Genomic DNA, 23,229 nt, shown 5'->3' on the forward strand with positions numbered 1-23,229 from the left:
GCTAAATTAATCGCGTTATCAAATCATGTAACCGCGCGCCAGCTTCATTATCTTGGCGCGGAATTAGAAAACAAAAAAAAATGCCTGTCTGCGGTGACGAAGTGGATAAACGTGAACCGAAAACGTGCTCGTGGAAGTCGGAGGAGCGCGAATCGATAGACCCAAGTCATCCTTGAATCGTTCCTGCAACGCGTTCTGAATCGAATAAAAAGTACACGATGCTGTTCCGCCCAACGCAGTAACCGCCGATGCGTTTTCCCGTTGAGGATCTCGCATCCACCGTTCACCAGGAAGCCCGCAACCATGGCGCGTTACGCTGAGGACGTATACTACGAATTCGCCATTAAGCTGGCTCACGACGCCGCTCAAGTAAGCACACTCGAACCACTATCCGTCAGAGATCTGCCACCATTCGTTTACATTCTACTCCGGAATGATTCTAGAAACACTCGAAACTCGTTTTTGTTTTAACTCTTCGCGGTACAGGATTTCAGATAATAAAATAGATCCATGTTACATAGAAATTTTATTGCGTTTTAAAATAAAGGTATTACATAATTTAAAAACATATAAAAAAAAAAAAATAATAATTGTCGCGATAAACCTTCCGCTTGCAACAATTGATGAACCTGTATTGGCATGTTGAATGTTGCCAACACAAGTGAATACATTTGTAACGTTTCTTGAAGATATTACCAACTGCTTTACATAAATTAGACGAAATATAAACCTATGCACATGCAGCTATTGCAATATCTCGAGGTGGGATACTTTTAATCCCAGCATGCCCCAAAGAGTGAAACGAGAATAACGACAAAGTTAATTGTGGCGCGATTTAATGAAACTCATCTTCCTCCGACAGAGTGTATCCTGTGCATATGCAGCAGCGTATTTCCGACGTACAATTCCAATCGTTATTTTACTTGTTTACTTATGTAATATTAGTATGTGCAACGCCCGTGACTGTACGAGAAAATACTATTTGAATATATGCATGCACAGGCGGTAGATTTCCCTTACCGAGAAATATTTTATCTCCGATCCTAAACACCGTCTACTAACACTACTGGGACATAATTCTAGAACAACGATTTTTTTTCGTTCGATTTTTCATTACTGTATCACCAATTTCATCTGGATCCATACGATCATTTACAAGGGGGGAAAAAGGAAGACCCCCCGATTGTCCCGACTTCGTTTTTAATGAGTCTTTGCATAGTGATAGTTTTTATTGCATACATGGCAATTACCATTCAACATCGCGTACACTGTGAACGCGATAAACTTTTACAATAGAAAAAAACATGCCATTAAACGGGAATCGAACTCGGGACCTTGGATTTACGAGACAGACACTTTTCTCACCTCAGCAACGCCACCTCGATAGCAACAGTCTATACTCGTGGTATATATTGAAAGTTCATAACTTTAATTATTTATATCTTTAAAATTATGGAATATCTAAACCTAATGTTTTACACATATCATTAGGAACGTGTATATATATCATCTTGCAAAAACCCGTTAAGAACGAAGTCGAACAATTGGGGTCCTCCATTGTCAAACACAGTCTGCTTCATTTGTTAGCACTGTTGCTTGTATAATATTAATAAATAGTAAGTTGTATTAATCAACTGCAGCAAAAGCATTGCCATTGCAACTATTGCAATCAGCCCTTGACTGTAACGAAATGAGACAACTTTAAGTCTAGGACCTTCGACACTGTTTGTAAACAAAAGCAGCAGTTCGTTTGAAGGCAGTGATTTTTTTTTTTTTACTAATTTTTAATTCCATTATCGAGCAACAATTAAAGCTGCTGAATTAATAGTTATCTCACACAACTTTTTGTCTGAAATAAATACGTGTTGTTCAACAATTTATTGATCTTAATTATACCGATGCAATAACTAGACAATAAATGGTTCAAAATAACAAGCGAATCATTCGCTCTCTGACACAGAACGAACAAGCCTCTTAGCTCCACGAAGATATTAGTGCATTTAATGATGTATTTCTATACTTGAATCGTTTTTCCGGAAACGTTCGAGGGCGTGGCTTGATTATTTTGAGCGATAAAACATTTAACTAGCAGAAGCGATCGTTAAATACACGGAAGAATGAGCAATGAAAAAAGAGGAATTCATTAACACATGGGAAAACACTATGAATGGAATGACGCACATTCGCGTGCATGTCTAGTACACAGATTTCCCCAGATTTACACTTAATTCAAACTTAATTTAATTAAATGAATGTTTTTTTACTACATAATGAATTAATTTAATGTAACATTCACTAATTAACACGTTTACGATCACATTATGCATGTACAGGGTGAGTCATTCGATTCTTACGTCTTAATTTTTCTTGTAAACTACATGTTTTATAAAAAAAAACGTTTCAAACGAAAGTTGTTTGGTACAAAGAGGAGGATACATGGCAATAATTAATTTGTTGCTATTTTCTTCTTTTTTTTTATCAAAATATGAAGGTCACCTATTTAGAAATTAATAGTTACCGAAATATTCTCCGGTGAAGGATAAGGGAACTTTTGTGGATGAGAATTCCACACAACGCTCGCCTCAGTTTCAATATTTACAGACATACAGAATCTTCTAATGTTGTTAATGCACGAATCAATTCCGCAGTGATAAGTTATCAGCAGACGCGGACGTAATCCCCATCATAATGAAATTGAGTAATATCAAAAAACGACAGGATTTGACGTCGCTCAATTATTATCTTGCGGGCTATTTAAGAACTGAAGTTCATCGCGAGCTACCTACAACCATCGAAGATATGGAAAACCGCATACTTGCATTTGTAATGGACAGCATTTTGAACATTTTTTTGCATTAAAAATCGACTAAAGAGTATCTCGATAAATATTCAATTTTTACCCCATGCACTTTAATAATTTGTTTATCCTGTACCCAATAGACTAAAAAACTCAAGGTGACCATCGTACTTTGGTAAAAAAGAAAAATAGCAAAAAATTCATTGCTGCCATGTGTGCTCCTCTTTATACCAAACAACTTCTGTTTCGAAATATTTTTTTTATACAACATGTAGTTCGCAAGAAAAATTAAGGTGAAAGAGTTAAACGACACACCCTATACATTTTAAGGCGCGAAATTCAAACATGGAAGGAGATGGAGTTGTCGAACGAGAAGAGATTTACTGTCTTTCATAAAATTCCATTATTATGTTTAAAATATCGCTTTAGGTTAAGTACGAACACATGGGATGACCTAATATATGAATGCATTCACAGTAAAATATTTAACTGCGAGAAAAGTAACTAGTTTGCTCGTCTTTATTGCTAAAGATCCTCAAGACAGCCATCAATGGTTTAAAGAAAGTCGACGAAAAACTAGGCAACTGGGACCTGGTAACAGAGTATGATCGTAAGATAGAAGACATTATCATAGGCAACCTCAAAACGAAGTTTCCAAATCATAGGTAAATATTTCCCCAACTATAGTAATACGAATGTCCGTTGTTATCCCCCCCTGAGAGCAAGGGAGATAGATAAATGGGCGGTCCGACTCCTCTTGCCCCTGTGCCGTCCCGCGGGACTTAAAGTCAGCGTACCACACAGTATACAGGGGGTTCGGACACCCCTGAGAAAAATTTTAATGGGGGACTCTAGAGGCCAAAATAAGACGAAAATCAAGAATACCAATTTGTTGATGGAGGCTTCGTTAAATTTTTTTTTCGAATTTTTTTCTCGAAAATGCGCAAGATTTCGGGGGTATGTGTAATGACCAAAAATGATTGTAATTGAACCCAGCAATCGAAAATAATTTTTCCAAAACGATTTGAAACTTTTTTTTCCCCCCGTCGAAAAATTTCACACCTTCTGGAATTTTTTTCTGGAAATTGGATAGGATTTCGGGGGTATGTCTATTCACCAAAAATAATTGTAATTGACCCCCATAACCAAATATAATTTTTCTAGAACGATTTGAAATTATTTAGTTTCGTCGAGAATTCTGTCCCCTTACTCGAATTTTTTTCTCGAAAATTTGTACGATTTCGACGGTATGTCTATTCACCAAAAATGCTTATAATTGAGCCCTGCAACGGAAAATAATTTTTCCAGAACGATTTGAAAATTTTTTATTTCGCTGAAAAATTTGTCCACCTTCCTGAATTTTTTTCTCGAAAGTACGTAGGATTTCGGGGATATGTGTATTCACCAAAACTGATTGTATTTGACCCCAGAACCCAGAAATCATTTTTTTAGAACGATTCAAAATTTTTTTTTTTCGCTGAAAAATTTAGGCAGCTACCCCCTGTCGATTTTTCTTGAAAATTCGTTATTCATTTTTAATAATTTTGTTTGACGCCGTACAGAAAAGTTTTCTAATACTTTTTTGTAGGTACCCATGAGCTCTACTTCAGAAAAAAGTTTCATTGAAATATATTCACAATTGTAGGAATTATGGTTGTTTGAAAATTGAACCATTTTTATGGGGTTTTTCTCATTTTGCGGGGTCAAGGACCAACTTTTCGAATATTTTTGCGATTTGTACATATTCTCCACCAAAATACGCGTAGTTTGCTTTTTTAAACATTAAAATCGTCCAATCCGTTCAGAAGTTATGACGTTTTAAAGATTCGCACGAAATTTTGGAGTGACATTTCTGGCTAGAAATTATATTTTCGGTAAGGAATTTTTTTCTCGAAACTGAGTAGGATTTCGAGGGTATGTGTAATGACTAAAAATGATTGTAATCAACTCTTGCAACCGAAAATATTTTTTTTAGCACGATTTGAAAAATTTTTTTTTCGCCAAAAAATTTCAGCACCTACCCGATTTTTTTTCTCGAAAGTGGATAGGATTTCGGAGGTATGTGTATTCACCAAAAATGACTGTAATTGACCCCCGCAACCGAAAATAATTTTTCCATAACGATTTGAAATTTTTGAATTTAATTGTTAATAACTCTTTAACGAAGCCTCCATCAACAAATTGGTATTCTTGATTTTCGTCTTATTTTGGCCTCCAGAATCTCCCATTAAAATTTTTCCCTGGGGTGGCCGGACACCCTGTATAGTATTGTATCTCACTCGTTCATCCTCTTTCCTTGTCTCAGTTGAATTTATAGAATTCACCTCCCCGCATAAGCATATATCGAGAAACGTTAGTCAAGTGTCTACGAGAGATAGGAAACGTTTAACACTTTTGCCAGATTTATAGGCGAAGAATCAACTGGAAAGGATCTTCCAGAGTTGACGGATGATCCTACGTGGATCATAGACCCTATCGACGGTACCACCAACTTTATTCACGGTTTTCCGCATACTTGCGTGGTGATCGGTTTAGCAATTAAGAAGGAAATGGTGATTGGTATCGTCTATAATCCTGTTCTCGAGCAAAAATTCACCGCGAGGAAAGGACGGGGTGCATTTTTGAACGGAAAGCCCATAAAGGTTTCGGAAGTTCAAGGTGAACCGGACTTAACGAACACTATTAACTGCATTTCTTATGATCGGAAGCATCAATGCTAAAATTCTTTATAAAGATTAATTCTAACAAACAACAATATACTCGTTCGATATGTATTTGTTCTTGAAAGAAAATACTCATGAATTAGTTCAATGGATGGAACGTAATTTGACTTACTCTTTTCAGATTTGTCGAAAGCTTTAGTTTGCATAGAAAGTGGTTTCATAAAAGTGGACCACTTAAAAGAAAAGACTGTCGAAAGATTACAAGCAATTGTTTTGGAAGCACAGGGGTAAGCTCATTCTAAATCCGATCTTTCTTTTTAATTCAAATTTTTCGTCCCGAATCGCAACGTCTTATTTTAATTTTTATTACAACGAAATCTCATTCTAACTTATAAACTGGCAAGAAATATAAACAGCTGCACGCGAGCGACGTGTGATCTGCCCAGGGCCGAAACGTAATGTTCAGATCTTTACATAGTAGAAAAGAAGCTAATTTTCGAAACAAAAAATACTCATTCTCAATATTAATATGATATTTAATGTTATTACATAATAATGTAAATAAAGTGGCAAATGAAAATACAAATTAAAGTATGGAGAACTATATTTCAACATTTAATTTATTTATTTATTACTATACACAATTTATCAGAATCTAAATTAATTATAAATGATTAATATATCAAGATTATGGTCTAATTACCAAAATTTGTGTTCAGTAACTTGAGCAACACATTCAATGTACTTTTTTTCCAATTTTCAACCGTAACATGTACCTACTAATGACTCGTGGAATAAATTTGTTTACATCCGCAAACCTGCGCGTTGTATTATTTACTGCGATATGATTTTTAACTTGCGATCAAATCATGGTCAATTGGATTTAATACGTAATGCGAGGGCCCTTCCCAGGGATCGTTAGAAAGCGTCCCTGAGCAACAACGTCGGGCAGCCACTCATCTGCGGTTGCAGCGTCGATCACGTGAACTTTCTGTTTTATTTACCGCCAGTTCTCGTCGAATCGGGTTAGGTTATTTAGGTTTATAGTTATTCTCAAATAATTTTAATTAGTAAACTTTACTCTGAAAGGCTATTCGTTTAACACTAGGTTTACGGACACTCGTTGCGCATATTTTTATTATAATTCGCTACGTTGAAAGTTGCATTAAAATACAGTTTTTCTTTTAATTAGAGTATACATCCGTATCATTACATCAATTCAATTCAACATAAATTGCTAACAAATAATATTTATGGGTCCTATAACGTTAAGTTCAGAATCTGAATGCGTAAAATTGACGCGTACCGTAAACCTAGTGTTAATTTCTAAATAGTAAACGTTTCCGAAATCAATCAGAGAAAAAACCGTTTCTATTGCGATTTATTCTTCCTCGAAGGATTCGTACGCTTGGCGTGGCGGCATTAACTTTGTGTTACGTCGCGCTGGGAATCGTAGAAGCTTATTATATCGAAGGGCCAGGAATCTCAACGTGGGACATAGCCGCAGCGTCGTTAATAATTTCAGAAGCGGGTGGTGTCGTCCTCGACCGTGTAACAGGTAATTGAACTGTTCGAGTGCACGTATTTCTTTAAGTTTTTACTACCGCACAATACAGAAATAATCATCATAAAGATCACGCTTAAATTACAGGAGAGAAGATCGACATTATGGTACCCCGTGCAATCGGAGCTTGTAATCAAAACATTGCAAAAGAAATCGTCAGAATTATTCATGAAGCTGACCAAAGAGTAGAAAAGAGAAATAAATAATCCACGTTCGATATTGCGATTAGAATTAAAATAGAACAAAACATTTCGTTCCTACCAGTAGTATTATGTTATAACGTTACTCGTCTTAAAATCTATTCGCCAAAATGAAAAGGTGTTAAATTTTACACCTATAATATAAAAAATTTAATAGGGGATTCTGGAGGCCAAAATAAGACGAAAATCAAGAATACCAATTTGTTAATGGAGGCTTCGTTAAAAAGTTATTAAAGTTCCGTCCGTACTGAATTTTTTTCTCGAAAATGCGCAAGATTTCGGGGGTATGTCTATTCACCAAAAATGACTGTAATTGATCCCCGCAACCGAAAATAATTTTTCCAAAACGATTTGAAACTTTTCAATTTCGCCGAAAAATTTCAGCAGCTGTCGATTTTTCTTGAAAATCAGCTTTTGATTTTTAATAATTTTGTTTGACGCTGTACAGAAAAGTTGTTTAGTACTTTTTTGTAGGTATCTATGGGCTCTACTTCGGAAAAAAGTTTCATTGAAATATATTCACTATTATAAGAGTTATAGCTGTTTGAAAATTGGACCATTTTTATGGGGTTTTTCTAACATTACGGGGCCAAGGAACAACCTTTCGAATATTTTCATAATTGCTACATATTCTACACTAAAATATGCGTCGTTTGGCTTTTTGAACATTAAAATCGTCCAATCCGTTCAGAAGTTATGACGTTTTAAAGATTCGCACGAAATTTTAGAGTGACATTTCTGGCTAGAAACTATATTTTTAATAAGGAATTTTTTTCTCGAAAGTGCGTAGAATTTCAGGGGTATGTGTAATGACCAAAAATGATTGTAATTGAACCCCGCAATCGAAAATAATTTTTCCAAAACGATTTGAAATTTTCTTTCTCCGTCGAAAAATTTCACACCTTCTGGTATTTTTTTCTAGAAATTGGGTAGGATTTCGGGGGTATGCCTATTCACCAAAAATGCTTATAATTGACCCCCGCAACCGAAAATAATTTTTCCAGAACGATTTGAAATTTTTGAATTTAATTGTTAATAACTTTTTAACGAAGCCTCAGTCAAGAAATTGATATTCTTGATTTTAGTCTTATTTTGGCCTCTAGAATCTCCCATTAAAATTTTTCCCAGGGATGACTGAACACCCTATTCATTATGATCCAACGTTTTAGATTAAATTTTCCGCCCTGTATAAGTTAAACTACGCAGATTAGAAAATGTAAAAGGTTCCTGTGCTTAAAATAAAAAAAAAACATACGATAAAATTGTGTCTCGTTCTTTTATCTCGTCGCATAACGATGACGAAATAACACGTCATAAAGATTCGAGTATCAATGACGTAGAAGGTAGAGAAAAATAACAACGAATCATCTAGGTATGATTCAGTGGGTGAAACCCCTGAGATTTCGTTCTTTCATTGAACCATGTGATTACGTTATTAGAAATACCATTATGCATGTATAATAACCAACACGTAACGTACACGTTAGGTAAATCAGACATTACGGATTTTTGCCCCTCCTATGTGGGTATATCTCTTTTGCCCCGCTCTCTTCTTTCTTCCATTCTAGTCACTATATAGGCCAGCCAGTGCATCGTTACAGTGTCAGTCAGTTCAGGTAGAAACTTATTGACGTACTATACGTGCACAGAAAACGGCATTTTTAGTCGTGTTATTTCTAATCACTGGTGAAATAGTGCAAAGTTTACGACAAGTATGACCGACTCGCACAACATCGACGAATACTACAACGTCGCCGAGGAGCTAGTTCTAAAAGCAGGAAAAGTACGAGTGCATATTGTATAGAAAAAATTTACAACATACAATGTAATATTAGACAAAGCTATCGATCAGTGAATTCTAAATACGAAAATTAACTATCCTTTTAAAGCCAAGCGATATTGATTTTTCTGATTTCTTTCTTGCAAAGGATCAAGAATTTAGTGGCACAATTATTTATAAATATAGCTAAGAAGAGTTTGTTTAAAGAAAATTTTTTAATTGATCTTAACAGAAGTACAACTATTTTATAAATTTTTCACCTTATTTTTTTTTAGTTTTATATTTGATAGAATATTTTTCTGTCGCTTGGGATTAATCGTTTAATCCGATTACAACAGAAAACGTTAAAAATTTGTTAAAAAATTCAATTTTAAACGATTTTGTTACGAAAAACTTACACGAATAATAGAAATATTTATTACATATTGTTTGACTAAATTTAGAATTTTCAACAAAAAGAAAATGATATTCTATTGTTTCGAAAATAAATTTTCTTTTTTTTTTAAATAAGAAGTTCAATACTTTTTTTATGTAAAATAAATATTAACTTTTAGATAATAGAGTCTGCCATTAATTTAAACAAAAATGTAAAAATTAAAAGGATCGATTGGGATCTTGTCACAGAATACGATCAAAAAATCGAGGATGATTTACAGAAACAATTATCAGAAATATATCCGAAGCACAAGTAAGCATATAGAGGAAAACAGAAAGAAATTAACCAATTTACTTTAAGAAATGTAACAATGAATTTGTAGGTTTATTGGTGAAGAAACGACTGCGAAAGAAAGTTGTTTACCAAAGCTGTCCAATGATCCAACGTGGATCATAGATCCTATAGATGGTACGACAAATTTCGTACATCGATTTCCACACACGTGTATCTCTTTGGCGCTACTGATAAATAAAAAAATCGAAATTGGTATGGTGTATAATCCTCTAATGAGACAATTTTTTTCTGCAAAAAGGCAGAAAGGGGCTTTTTTAAATGGACACCCTATAAAAACATCGGACGTTACAGGTAAATTCATTTGCAAAACTTTAATTGTAGGTAAAGCTTAATGAAAACAAAAAACTATCGAAATAGTTAACTCGACGAAGAAAAACTAAGTTTAATTTTCTAAATTGTAAAAATAAATTTAATTCAATCTTATAACAACAATGATTTTTTAATACGGAGTTGGTCGGTAGCGGTTAGCGTGAATTACTTTAAAAATTCTGTAAGATATTATGAATAAAGTGTATTTTACAAATAATTATAATTAATAGTACAAATAAATGATATTATAATATATATAAATGATGATTGAACAGTATGAATATTAAAGTGGTGTTTATATATCTTTAATTTTTCTAGATCTATCTCAAACATTAATTGCAATGGAACCATGGATTGCCAAAGATTCAAATTATCTCGTCACTGTATATAGTAGAATGCATGCTTTAATTCAAGGGACTCACGGGTAATTTATTATTTTTACGTTAAATCGTCCACCCCTCCCCCTATTCAAAGAATAACGTTAGAATAAATAACATGACAATCACTTCAAGTAATTTTCTATTTTTAGAATAAGATCATTAGGCACTGCTGCTCTTACGTTATGTTATGTTGCAATGGGTGCAATAGAAGCATATCATATCGAAAGTATAGATGCTTGGGATGTTGCTGCTGGGAAACTGATAATAGAAGAAGCTGGAGGAACGGTAATAGATACGGCTGGTACGTATTGTATACAGTGATTATAAATCACTTAATATTATATGTATTTAAATGGCTTAACGTCTTGTGAATCATATTAATTCTTTACTTCAATTCGTAACCTTAATGCTACATTCTTTCAGGCGGAGAATTAAATTTAATAAAACCGAGAGTTATAGCAGCTTGCAACCATCAGATTGCTGATCAGCTGGTCGATCTCTTTAAACGGGCCGATTTAAAAGCTATCGATAGAAATTTAACATAAACCTTTTTAAATTAGATAATACCATTAAGATGTAGAAAGCTATTTTAGGGAATTGAGATTTATCCTCTTTTAACCCTTGTGTAGACAACCAAGTACCTGGGTACTCATTTGTACATCTCTTGTAATAATTTTTTATGACCCTATACAAATATTATACAACCGTTACAGGTTCCCATTTTTTGGACACTTTTATGTACATTTACGTTGTGAAAAAAAGAATATATACTAAAAATTTTTAATAATTAATGTTCAAACTTATTGATACGCTTGTTATACAACAGGTGTACACCGGTACTCATAAGACAAAATATAATTCAAGAAGTTATAATAAACATTTTAGAAAGAAACTGTACAAAACACGTTATTTTTATATATTTATTAGTATAAACAATATAATTTATAATTATTGATTAATAACGGAACAATTTTTACGAATTGCGATCTATTTGCATCTTAATGTGCAAAGTAGAAGTCGAAGTAGAAGAAATATTTACTAATTTTCTAGAAACGTGTCTCATTATATGGGCATTCGAAGCTCGATTTTGTATATTAGAAATAGAAGCTTTTTTATTATGAGCTGCCTTTTCTGCTCGAGTATTAGCATCATCAAAACGAATAAATGAAAGCGCACAACTCCTTGAATGTAAGAGTTTTGCATGTTTTCATTTTTGTGGAATTATTGCTATTGTATTTTTCATACATAACAATTGTCTTCCAATTTGTGTGTTTCATGATAATAACCATCACTCTTCTACCGATAATTCTTCCATTTTCGCATACAACTGTATATCTTTATAAACTGCAAACTATATTGCACAAAAACACTGTATGTTCAAAAACAAAACTACACAAAAAATTTTACAAGACACATCCTACTTGTATGAAAAACTGAACCAGTTCTTCATTTTGTTTCCTAATTCGTTTTGTGGGTTTATATGCTTGTTTACATAATGAAGATAAAAGATTCTTCATTGCTGCACCAAAAGTAGACCTTGTCTTATGGAGTCAAAATAAATACACAGATATATGATATGGGAATGAGAGGAACGATTGACTTTAATATGGTATTAAATTACAATTTCTAGTGATTTATTTGTTCAGATTTTTTAAGACTGTATTTTGTATGTTATAGCAAAGAAAAACTAGATGATACGAAAGTATATGAGACAAAAGTTATGGCTTGGTATCTGATATATTGTGCTAAGACATACAAAGTACCCTATTATCCTGGTTGTCCACACACGGGTTAATTAGCTAAATAAAAAGGCAAATCTTATATAATGTATATAGCAACATTAAATTTTCAAAGTTTTGATAAAATGATTATCTTCCCTGTATACAAATAAATAGCTAAATACAAAGCATATTGTGTTTAAATAAACTTATACAATTGTTTGTTTATAATTCTGTTTATGTAACATTGCAAATTGCATTTCAGTCTGAATATTCATGTATCAAAAATTGTAAAACGTGCAACATGTAAATTTATATTTATAATTAGTCTTTAATTTTATTGCCATTATAAATTACCATATTATGTTACACTTATGAGTTCTTTGTTTTAATCGCGAAACACTCGCAAGAAACGCTCGCAAAATGTCGCCTCCCCCTCTTAATTTTGATGAAACTGTAATAACTCAAGTTTAAAGGAAACACTACCCTAATACTATCTTCGAAATTCTTACATATGCAAGAAAGTCTTTTACACAAATATGGTTTTAAACAAAAATAAATATAGTCAGTAAAACATTGATATAAAAAATTAATAATTAAATCAAAAAATAGTTTGTAAACATTATTGTTCATGCGAAACATATAGAATTAATAACCATCTACTGTTTAAAGGAGATTTTATATTTACTCATTGTATGTTTTTAATGACAAATATGTATACAATGTGTAATTGCGAATTCAAAATAAACGTAGTTGTTTATATAGTTTGCATAAAAACTTTTAGACTACGAGAGATAAATGTAATTCTTTCAATTTTGTATCTATTCTCTTACTAATGTTATTTTCCATCTAAAACTATAAAGAATTTGTTTCAAAATCTTCTTTATACATCTAATAATTTTGAATACAGCATTAGAATACTATGAATGAAGAATAACTGAAAATGCATTATCCATACAAGAAAAGAAAATATGAATTGCTTATTTGTGGCTGCTCTACAAAGCTGTAAAATTTCATTAAAAATCAATAATAATAATGGGAGAAATACTTCGCAGATATTCATTAGTAAATTTCAATATTTAATTTGTGTACACTCAAAAAAGACAACTATTAATAATATTGCCTCCTACCTGTGGACCCATGTTCGATTGCATTTGTTGTGGATGGGATGCATAATTTTGTTGTTGCGGTGGTGGCTGCTGAGATGATTGAGACATAGGTGGGCCACCAGATGGAATCGATTGACCAGTTTGATATGCCTGTGTTGGACTATGAGGATGGTGCTGCGGTGGACCCATTGGACTACCTTGCGGATTAGATGGTGATGGCGCCTGCTGAGGAGGGCCCATGGGGCTTGGAGCTTGTGGCGGAGGCATCGGGGATGATTGTGGCGAAGGACTTGCCATACTGGTATACGTGTACACAGTAACTTAAAATATACAAAAAATCATAAATTATTAATATTTTATATTAAACTACATTTACTCTAATCTGATACTTATTTACTTCATTAATCTTAATTTAAGCGATAATTACATAATATCAGAAAAAATATAAGAAACAACTCTTATACGGACAAAAAGTTACAGTGTAGGACGAAGTATAGAAACCTTGTCTATACGCAGGCAGGAATTCACGAAATACTTATATTATAAAACAATGATCGAATATGCTTTTTGGGATTAATCTTTTCAAAAAAACACATTCCTCGGCTGACAGTGGGTAGAAACTAACTCATTCCAACGAAAAATCTGACAACTCATCTCGGTTTCTAATTACATACGAAGGTTTCGTGGTATCACGGACTTTTCATTATGTTTAAGATAAAATTGCACTTGTACATACCGTTTTGAAATTTATTCTTTCATCAAAGGAAATTCCTTTTTAGACATACGTCCATGTATGTTGGGTGAAGGGATTTATCGAGAGCTACACCGAATCGAGCAACACTGCAAGAACACGCTATCGGCCATTTTCCTGCTGTCTCTACCCGTAATACGTTAATACGTCGGAAAACATGGCCTCACTTTGAAACTATTCTTTCCGCCTATGTTTTATTTATCCAATAAATAAAGACTCGACCGTAAGGTCAATAACAATACACAAGTTATAAACAAAATATACTTATACACAAATATATAAGACTTTATCCCATTCGTAAACGAGGTTCGCAATGTTAGATGAAATTTTCACATGAAAACTTAATTATAATATAATAAAGATTTCAATAATTTCATTGTACATAACAAATTTTAAACTAGCGGAATTGTTTATACTTTGTTCAACAGAAAAGAAACACGGGTAAACAAAACCATGTGATCTGCAATAACACGAAATCACACGAAACTACGTGATCTTTTGTCTCGAATAAATGTGGGTTCAATAAAAATTTCATAAGTTACCATTGTGTAGTAATTAGTTCTGCAATGAAAGAGTTAATAAGAGAAAATATATAGAATCATAAAAAGTGGTAGAAATAAAAGTATGTTTATTGATCTTTTTTTTTTTTGCGTTAGACATTATATAACTATGGACTGTTAACAGTAAATTTCAGTGCCTATCACCGGTGCAAGTATAAGTTGAAATTATACGCTATTGTTTTAAAAGATGGTTAAATACTGCTTTGTAAATGACTGTAACAGTACTAGGTACAAAAACAAAAGAAACTAGGATGAAGAAAAACTATTTCTTTACCAGTATGTACGTAAATTATTTCTATCGTGTAACCTCAATTATAATTGTTATCACATTAATATAAAATCTATGTATGAAGATGTTTAAATATATTCAAATTTTCCTATTCGTATGTTTATTTAAGTTAGTACTTTGTATGTACTAAGTATTATTGTAAATATAGATATTGTTATAAAAATAAAGATGTATTGTAAAGATTAAATTTTGTATCTATGGAATATTATACGTATATAAACTTGTGATTTCTATTCTTCATAGCTTTGCACAAGATGTTTATTAAGAACAAATGTATAAAAAAGCGAAGAGAAAAAAGTAAATAGAGCAATGTTTGGTACCACCCCAGATGAGGTATACAATATACAATAGAAGTCAGTGTAGCCAGATTTGGCATAATTGAGTGCATCGACGGCGACACTAGTAACGACGAATTTCCTTAGCGTTTAACTGAGTGGTGGGAAAAGTCGACATATCCTACCACACGAGCCACATATTACGCAAGGTCAGCACTTAACGCAATTTCGGGAAATCGATGAAGAACGTGAATAGGAGTCTTTCTTTCTTGCTCTTGAACAGCTGAAATCCGTCCTCGCGTCAATGGCATACAATTTCGAATTTCGACTACCCAGGCATTTTTTACATTGTGAAAAAATACATTGTGTGGTCTATGGTACTTGCATACCTCGTCTGTGCTTGCACTTTATTGACTTTCGTGGCCTAATCTGACTGTCATACCGGCATGAAAATTCGGACATGATTTCAGCGACCTCTTCTCATGGATGGCGGTCAGTTGAGAAACTATTCACTGAATTAGTGAATGAGCAGTCAGCTGTAGGGAGTGTGTGTTTAAATCATGGAGTTGACTTCTGGTGAGATTGAGAGTCAATCCAGTATTATCAGACGACAAACCGATGCTCGAAAGAAACTGTTCCTCCACTTACGCATAGTAATGCATAGCCACCTTGTATATGAGTTCTGGCGCTTCGTATAGCTTCGGGGATTTGAGGAAGAAGTGGTTGATTCTAATGGTCTCCTACAATTGTGAATGTATTTCTTTGAAATATATTTATGAAGTAAAGCTTATGAATACCTATAAAAAAGTATTAAACAACATTTCCGTAGAGTGTCAAAACAAATTTATTAAAAATCAAAAGCAAATGTTTAAAAAAAATCGACAGGGGGTAGATGCAGAAATTCGGTGAAATTAAAAAATTTCAAATCATTCTGAAAAAATTATTGTTATTTGGTGGGATCAATTACAATTATTTTTGGTGAATACACATACTCTCGAAATCCTACGCACTTTTGGGAAAAAAAATTCTTTACCGAAAATATAATACCTGGCCAGAAATGTTTCCCTCAAATTTCATCTGTATACTATGTGTATAAGACCTAAATATGATGAGTGAAATTAGTAAAATAAAGTGATTTTATATTTCCAATGAAATTAATTGATTGATGTCCAATTCTAGATCATAAGAGCTTTCATTTCGTTAAAAAGCAAAAGAATTCCTGTAATTTAATTCCCTATTGTTTTCTAGAGCTTGTTGGTAACGTTGCGAGTGACATCAAAGTGATAATGGGACTTTAGAGTCCTAGGGAAATGGATCGAAAAAATAGATTGAATTCAACGTCTGTGTTAAAATCATTGATTTTTCACGTGGTCGGTATTTCAGTTTGTACGACGTGATGTCCTATTGTATGATAGGTCTATTCTGTACTTGGTCTATGGCGATACTGCATATTACTACAAAATAATGGTTTTTTGGCGGTTTTATTTCATTATACCTGTAAATTAGATCTAAATACTCAAATACTGCATGGAAAATATCCGATTTTTTATTTGTCTATGTAAAAAGAAAATATATGCATCATAAACATGGTATTATCACTGTTACATACGAGTGTAGAATGTCAGATGTTGTATAAAGATATAATACATTATAAAATTTAATTTTATGTATATAATATCAAAATAAATATCATCCATATGAAACTTTTGTTAGCTATGCTTGGATTCAAAATGGCGACCTGCTTGGTAGTTATCTTACTCGTGGAATAGGTTATACGACATAAGTCAAAATATTTAAAAAAATATCTAAATAATCCGGTTCGTTAAGGCTACGAAAACAATATTATGATTACGTTGAAATAATTTATTACTTTGTGACGCCTTTTAATGTTCTATTGATCGACGAAAACTTGGATAATGGCTGAAAATGTTGTTCATTGCGATGACGAGTTTTTACGTTCCATCAAAACACTTCTCTGGGGTAGCACTGTCAAAGAAGATGTCTTTAAACGGTGGGCTCAAGGTAAGTGTATACTTAAATATTTTTTTTTAAAGTTTTCATTGTTTGATGAGTATTTTGAACCGAGTCTATTATTTCTAAAGTATAGTTATATCAAGTTCATTTTACTTGTTTATCGTAAAGAAAAACGTTATAGGATGGAAAAAACACGTTGATTTACTATTTAGTTATTTCTTTATAACCAATTAAAATGTCAGTTTTTAAATTTATTTAATACATTTTAGAAAATCAAAATGTCAATCCTGTTGCAGGGCTCAAGTCATTTCTTGAAAACAAAGAGATTAAATGTAATGTAGTTCTGTTTATCTTCTAGATAAAAAGAATAATTTTTAAACGTTTTATATATATAATTTTAGAAAAGCTAATGTACATGAAAGCTCAAGTTAATGTATATTAAACAGAGTTTTTGTTGAATCTTGATATAGACAAGATATTAAATTCACCCATATAGATTAATTAATGTTCCCTTATATAAATTGCAGAACTTTAGTTTGTGATAAATATTTTATTATGGTACTATTTACTTGTTATTTTGTTAACCTTTTAATGCATTTCCCACAAGATACGTGCATTTGAATAGCACGTACAAACATGTTAATAATAATAATTTATTATTAATTGAGCAACAGTCACTGTCTGTATTTTAGACATTGATTTCACTTCATGATATTTTACAGCAAAAATATACATTCTGTTCTGAACATTTCTTACTTTGAGTTCGATGTATCAAGTGTTAGCATATTTAATAACTTGGCAATATGTGTAATTTTATTGTTTTTTATGACAGCAAACATTCGTAATAAGAATCTATGTAAGTTTAAAAATGCGTTTGTTTTTTTAGTAAATAAAAGTTAATTTTCGTCGTATTTACATTTTTGTTGTAAGAAAATTTTCATCTTGAATTTTTATAGTTTAAATTGAAGTAAACAGTGTTTTTGTGAATGGATGCAATGGTTTTTATGGAAATTATGCAGATGACAAAGTGTTAAAGTAGTTAATTTAATTTCTTTTAATTTTCATTTAATTTGATTTAATTAATTTTCGTTTAATTCGATTTATTCTTTGATTTATCTTTGTTTTCTAATGTAAATTGAATTTTTAGTTTTATTTTATAAATATATGTTAATATTCATTAAATTCATAAAAATATTAATTTTACACTCCGTTATATCTAATCTCTCCTTCAATAATATAGTACAAATACTTTGTAGATACTTAAAAACGAAAATCCTTTGTTATAATGGTTCTGGATTATACTATAATGTAAATAGAAAACTAGATCATTTATTGTTGGTAAAGTGAAAATAATCATGCATGGAGGGGTTAATTAACTAATATTTTTATCTTTATTTGACGTAATACATATATGGTTTCGGGTGCGAGCTATTGTATCTCACTTACACTTCTCTTTTCTTATCTCCGTTAAATTCTGAGAAGTAATCATGCCCACTTAAGTGACCGCGGCCGGTTCCGAGCACGGACAGTTAAGTGGGCACTACCAGATATTCGGTCACCTCTGGGAAAAATTTTAATGGGAGATTCTAAAGGCCAAAATAAGACGAAAATCAAGAATAGCAATTTGTTGATCGAGGCTTCGTTAAAAAGTTATTAACGTTTAAAGTTCCGCCTGTAGAGCGGCAATCTGCAAACAGCTACAGTGGTTCTCACTCAGCATGAGAAACTCTACTTAGTGACGTATCGATAGCCTTACAGTTTTGTGAATGAGAACCACTATCACGCGTACACAGCTGTTCGCAGATTGCCGTTCTACAGGCGGAATTTTAAACGTCAATAACTTTTAAACGAAGCTTCAATCGACAAATTGGTATTCTTGATTTTCGTCTTATTTTGGTCTCTAGAATCTCCCATTAAAATTTTTCAGAAGAAGCTGTATAATTGGTGTAATTCGCGTTGTTTTGTTTCAGGGTTCTATTTTAGTCCAGATGAACCTACTGCATTAATACAAACAGAAGGTGGACCCTGTGCAGTAATAGCCCCTGTTCAAGCTTTCATTTTAAAGCAGCTGCTTTCTGAAATTGATATTTCAACCTGGAGAAGTATAAATTTAGACAAATGTTATCAGCTTCTTGTGCGAGCTGCTGTGGAAATTTTAAAGCAAGTTGCAGGAGAAAAAGTTCCAAAGTTTTCTATCGTGTATATGGCGTGTCAGTCTGCGAATGAAGAAAATGAAGATAAAAATAGATGGTCGATAAAAGTGTCAAAAATAGAAAGTGAAGATGAAGAAACAAATGTAGAAAATAAAGAGGTTGATAAAAAGAGGGACAAAACGTTAAACAAAGAAACGAACGAGGATACCAAAAGCGTGCATCCTGATGTCTTTCATTCTCAGTTGAGGTAAGAAATAATTCTTATTATGTATGATACAGCAATGACTATAATATAAACCAGCATCAAGTGATGCGCGGACATTTAAGTGGGCACTATTGTAATTATCTTTTAACTATGTACATACATGAACAATTTAACATTTTTTACAACAATAAACAATGTTTTAGGTTATTTACAACGAATGTTTCGGAACATGTGGAAGAATTCTTGTCAGAGAGGTTGGAAATGTTGAAAGACCGATACGGTATCTTATTGCTTCTTTATAGCATAATTGTTACAAAAGGTGTTACCGAAATTCATCTTGAAATGCAGGATTTGGAAAGCAATGATTTAGAAGCAATGATTGACTCAACATATGGTTACGGTAGTCAAAGTCTCATAAATTTGATACTTACTGGCAGGGCAGTCAGTCATGTATGGGATTATGATCAAACCATTGGAGATCTAAGTAAGACATTTATTACATAGTGTGATTTAAATACTAAGCCAATACATGCACTGATAAAACATTGTTTTACTTAGCGTTATCAATCATTGACATTGACTAATTGGAAAAATAATTTTTTGGGGTGGGACATTTCTCTTACCAAAAGGGTTTGAAACGTTTTTTAACTTACACTTTATATGTTGTATTTGAAAAGCTAAGTGACTTACGAGATAAATTACAGTGTTATATAAAATACACAAAATATTCCCTACATGTCCTACCGTTATTATCTTAAGGGGTTAATTAAAGCGATGAACTGAGAAATAAAATCATTTCTGATGTAACTAATTTGCTAATTACAGAATTGCGAGGAATAGATAAGCAGAATTCTGTAGGATTCCTTGCACTTCTTGAACATTTACGTTACTGCGAAGTGGGAACGTTCTTAAAGTCTCCATCGCATCCTGTTTGGGTATTGGGTTCAGAAACGCACTTGAGCGTCATTTTCTCTACTGAGAAACGATTGGTGAATCCGGAGACACCTGCAGAACAAGCAAAGAGAGTTTTTAGAAAGTTCGATCACGAAGGAAATAATTTCATTCCTGCTAGCCTGTTACAAGATCTTCTTGCTGAACTCGGTTTAGTCGCAGATGCAGAGTAGTAAGTATTACTTCTGAAATATTTTCTTTTGATGGTGTATATTTGTATAAAAATCTGTTGCAAAAAAATAAGAACGAGTAAAAAAGCACGGTGTCTAAGAAAATTTTATGTCTAAAAAACTTTAATCGTGTTTTTCTTGCAACATATCTTAATTAATAGAGAATAAAAGATATTAATATTAATTTGATTGCATCAACTCCGTTCACATAAAGTCTAACTTCTTTTACAGTGTTGATATAATGAGGAAAAAATTGGATAGCGAAAACTTGGGGATTATTTTACGTTCTTCCTTTATGGATGAATTCTTTCCCGAGGAATCACGGACTTGTCCCGACATATTTCCGTTATATCATTATAATGGCCTTCAACGTAGCAACTTCGAAAATAAAGTGATGTATCGTAAAGGTCAAGCGGTGTTATTGGAATGTACAATTAAGGGTATTTTGGAAAGCAATCCCATGTTGACAGTACTTCAAACAAAGTGGCCCAGAATCGAAGTTCAATGGGACGATGGACAGACTCCGAGCCTTAATTAATGTGTTGCTCAGATTGTATTTTTAACAATATTGTTGGAGTTCCTATATAAGGAAACCAGTGACTAAATTATAAAACGATTTGAAAAAAGTGCCGGTCTAAACAACATACAATTTAACCAGGAAGATGTTTTTATGCTTGATAAAGCTAGAGGTGTTCAGTTACAAAACTATTATTCAATGGAAAAAAAAAACATGTTAAAGACGATTAATAGTAATTAGAATTGGTTTTTTTTCATTTTCGAAAACCTTGGGTTTTTAGAAAAACTCGTGTTATTCGCAGACTGGCCAATTCCACAAGAATTACCCAGTGATTATTGAAAGACAAAATTCGTGTCGGATAGAGTTATCTAAAAACGAATTTAGTTTTTTACAAACGAAATTCAAGTCTGAAATAAATCTGTGTCGCTGTTAAATAAAATTTTAAGTATACTTTGTACACTTAATATCACAGCGATTATGTTATATTTCTGCAAGTTTAGAAGAAACTTGACAATTTGTATATTATCTATTAGTTTATTGTTTTTATATAACATCAAATAAGTTATAGTTATTTGATTGTATAATTCACTCAAAGGGAGAGAAGGAACGTACTAATCAATAGAAGAAAAAGAAAATTAAATAGACGAAATGTAAGAGAGATAAGTAACAAAATTTACAAGACGATTTTGATTATTAAACGTGAAATTCATAAATAACGCATTCAGTATAATACAAAATACGAAGTGTGGTTAAATGCAAAAGAATGAAAAAGATATAAAATATGTAACAAAGAGAAATTGGGGTGCAAGAAGAATGAGAAAGAAAAATGATAGATGACTATGTACAATCTGCATAAGTCGTACATAATCTAAATATATAATTTACTTTAAAGTAATAGTCTAGTCACTTTCTAGGGTTTTCATCAACGTTTTTTTTTCTTACTATTCCTATATTTCAGGTTGAACATTATAGTTGAATCAATTTTTGTAATTTTTATGTTATTATCTTCGGCAATATACATATACATAAGTATTTTATCTGATTGGAAAAGTAGGGAAATACACGGGTACGATAGAATTTTTTAGGACTCTACTAATTAATTTCGTTCCATCAGTATTTAATAATTTAAATTTGTTCTTTGAAACGTTTGAACGTATAAAATACATTGATTGTATCAATAACGCTGGTTTCATTGATTGACTTTGAACGCTGACGAGATGGTGTGAGAGAATAAAACAAATTTGATTTATATAAATTAACGTATAGTTCTTTAAGTAACAAACGTAGTAGGCGCAAGATGTGGAAATAAATGTGATGGGTTGTGCAGAAGACTCGTTCGTAAAGATGTTTATTCGACTGCTTGCTTCTTTCGCGCGAAAAGGTTCAGTACCTCTCAACCAACTATCTCCTCTTATTTCCGAAATATAAACAGTCGGAAAAGCTACACACTTCTTTTTTTTTTTAACGCGGGGAAATCCTCATAGATACTGTACGTGATCCGTTTGTAGGCAGTGGTAGCACTGCATGGGGCGTGGCTTCGAGGCTTCTATCCCTAGTAGCGGACTAGCTCACCGTGATTTTATCCGCTGCCGCTAATTTACGAGCAGCAGTTAGGGGGCACCTCATCCGTAGGTCCAACGTGGCCTGGAACATTCCAAGGTCAGCATAAAAAATCGACGACGTAGAATTTCTTTCCTTCGCCGAAAAGGGGAAAAGGGCGGTGATTTAAGAAAAGGGATCCACCCTCGAGTCTCCGAAAAGGCATCTTTTCCGCAGACGCGTATAAATATACTAAACAGACACGAGTTCGACACAATCTGTAGAGATAGCCACACGTCTTCGTTTCAAATAAAATTTGTGGTCCAGATATTGTGCGCACCCATTTGTAACCTTTCCTAACGTTACAAAACATTAGATTAGGCGGATTATTACAAGTAAGGTATGTTATACAATTTAGAGTATAATACAAAAATTAAATTAACGAAACTTGTTTTTATTTGAAAAAAATCTCTACTAAGAAAGATTGAGTACACGTTCGATGATGTATTTACACTTTTCTACATTTATTAAGCGTAATTTCAAACAAATATTGGTACAGTAATGATTCCTATTTCCAAACATTTTAATCGTCCCA

The 23,229-nt window shown here is 32.7% G+C and overlaps 4 protein-coding genes across 4 annotated transcripts in view; 3 read left to right on the top strand and 1 right to left on the bottom strand.

Moving 5' to 3' along the window:
* Positions 1–14,497, bottom strand: part of Brm (ATP-dependent helicase brm) — a 39,348-nt gene extending 24,851 nt beyond the window's left edge. Inside the window, exons 1-2 of the mRNA XM_076778733.1 lie at positions 13,987–14,497; positions 13,272–13,570 (exon numbers count right to left, since the gene is read on the bottom strand). Coding sequence (XP_076634848.1) covers positions 13,272–13,547 — 276 coding nt within the window. The 5' untranslated portion in view covers positions 13,548–13,570; positions 13,987–14,497. The remainder of the gene's footprint in view (positions 1–13,271; positions 13,571–13,986) is intronic.
* On the top strand, positions 99–8,347 carry LOC143347387 (uncharacterized). Its single transcript, XM_076776496.1, has 6 exons — positions 99–369; positions 3,329–3,462; positions 5,199–5,455; positions 5,642–5,747; positions 6,858–7,018; positions 7,112–8,347. Exons 1-6 carry the CDS (start codon positions 304–306, stop codon positions 7,228–7,230), a joined length of 843 nt encoding a protein of 280 aa, XP_076632611.1. The 5' UTR covers positions 99–303; the 3' UTR covers positions 7,231–8,347.
* LOC143348493 (uncharacterized) lies at positions 8,804–11,152 on the top strand. Its single transcript, XM_076778737.1, has 6 exons — positions 8,804–9,007; positions 9,559–9,692; positions 9,763–10,025; positions 10,362–10,467; positions 10,573–10,724; positions 10,847–11,152. The coding sequence occupies exons 1-6, from the start codon at positions 8,939–8,941 to the stop codon at positions 10,966–10,968; spliced, it is 846 nt and encodes a 281-aa protein (XP_076634852.1). The 5' UTR covers positions 8,804–8,938; the 3' UTR covers positions 10,969–11,152.
* Positions 14,498–16,526: 2,029 nt separating the features above from the next.
* Positions 16,527–22,962, top strand: LOC143347864 (ubiquitin carboxyl-terminal hydrolase MINDY-3 homolog). The gene is made up of 5 exons (XM_076777451.1): positions 16,527–17,147; positions 19,070–19,499; positions 19,661–19,941; positions 20,283–20,580; positions 20,810–22,962. The coding sequence occupies exons 1-5, from the start codon at positions 17,042–17,044 to the stop codon at positions 21,114–21,116; spliced, it is 1,422 nt and encodes a 473-aa protein (XP_076633566.1). The 5' UTR covers positions 16,527–17,041; the 3' UTR covers positions 21,117–22,962.
* Positions 22,963–23,229: the final 267 nt, after the last annotated feature.

Source organism: Colletes latitarsis, chromosome 11 (assembly GCF_051014445.1).
Source record: "Colletes latitarsis isolate SP2378_abdomen chromosome 11, iyColLati1, whole genome shotgun sequence".
Taxonomy (NCBI): domain Eukaryota; kingdom Metazoa; phylum Arthropoda; class Insecta; order Hymenoptera; family Colletidae; genus Colletes; species Colletes latitarsis.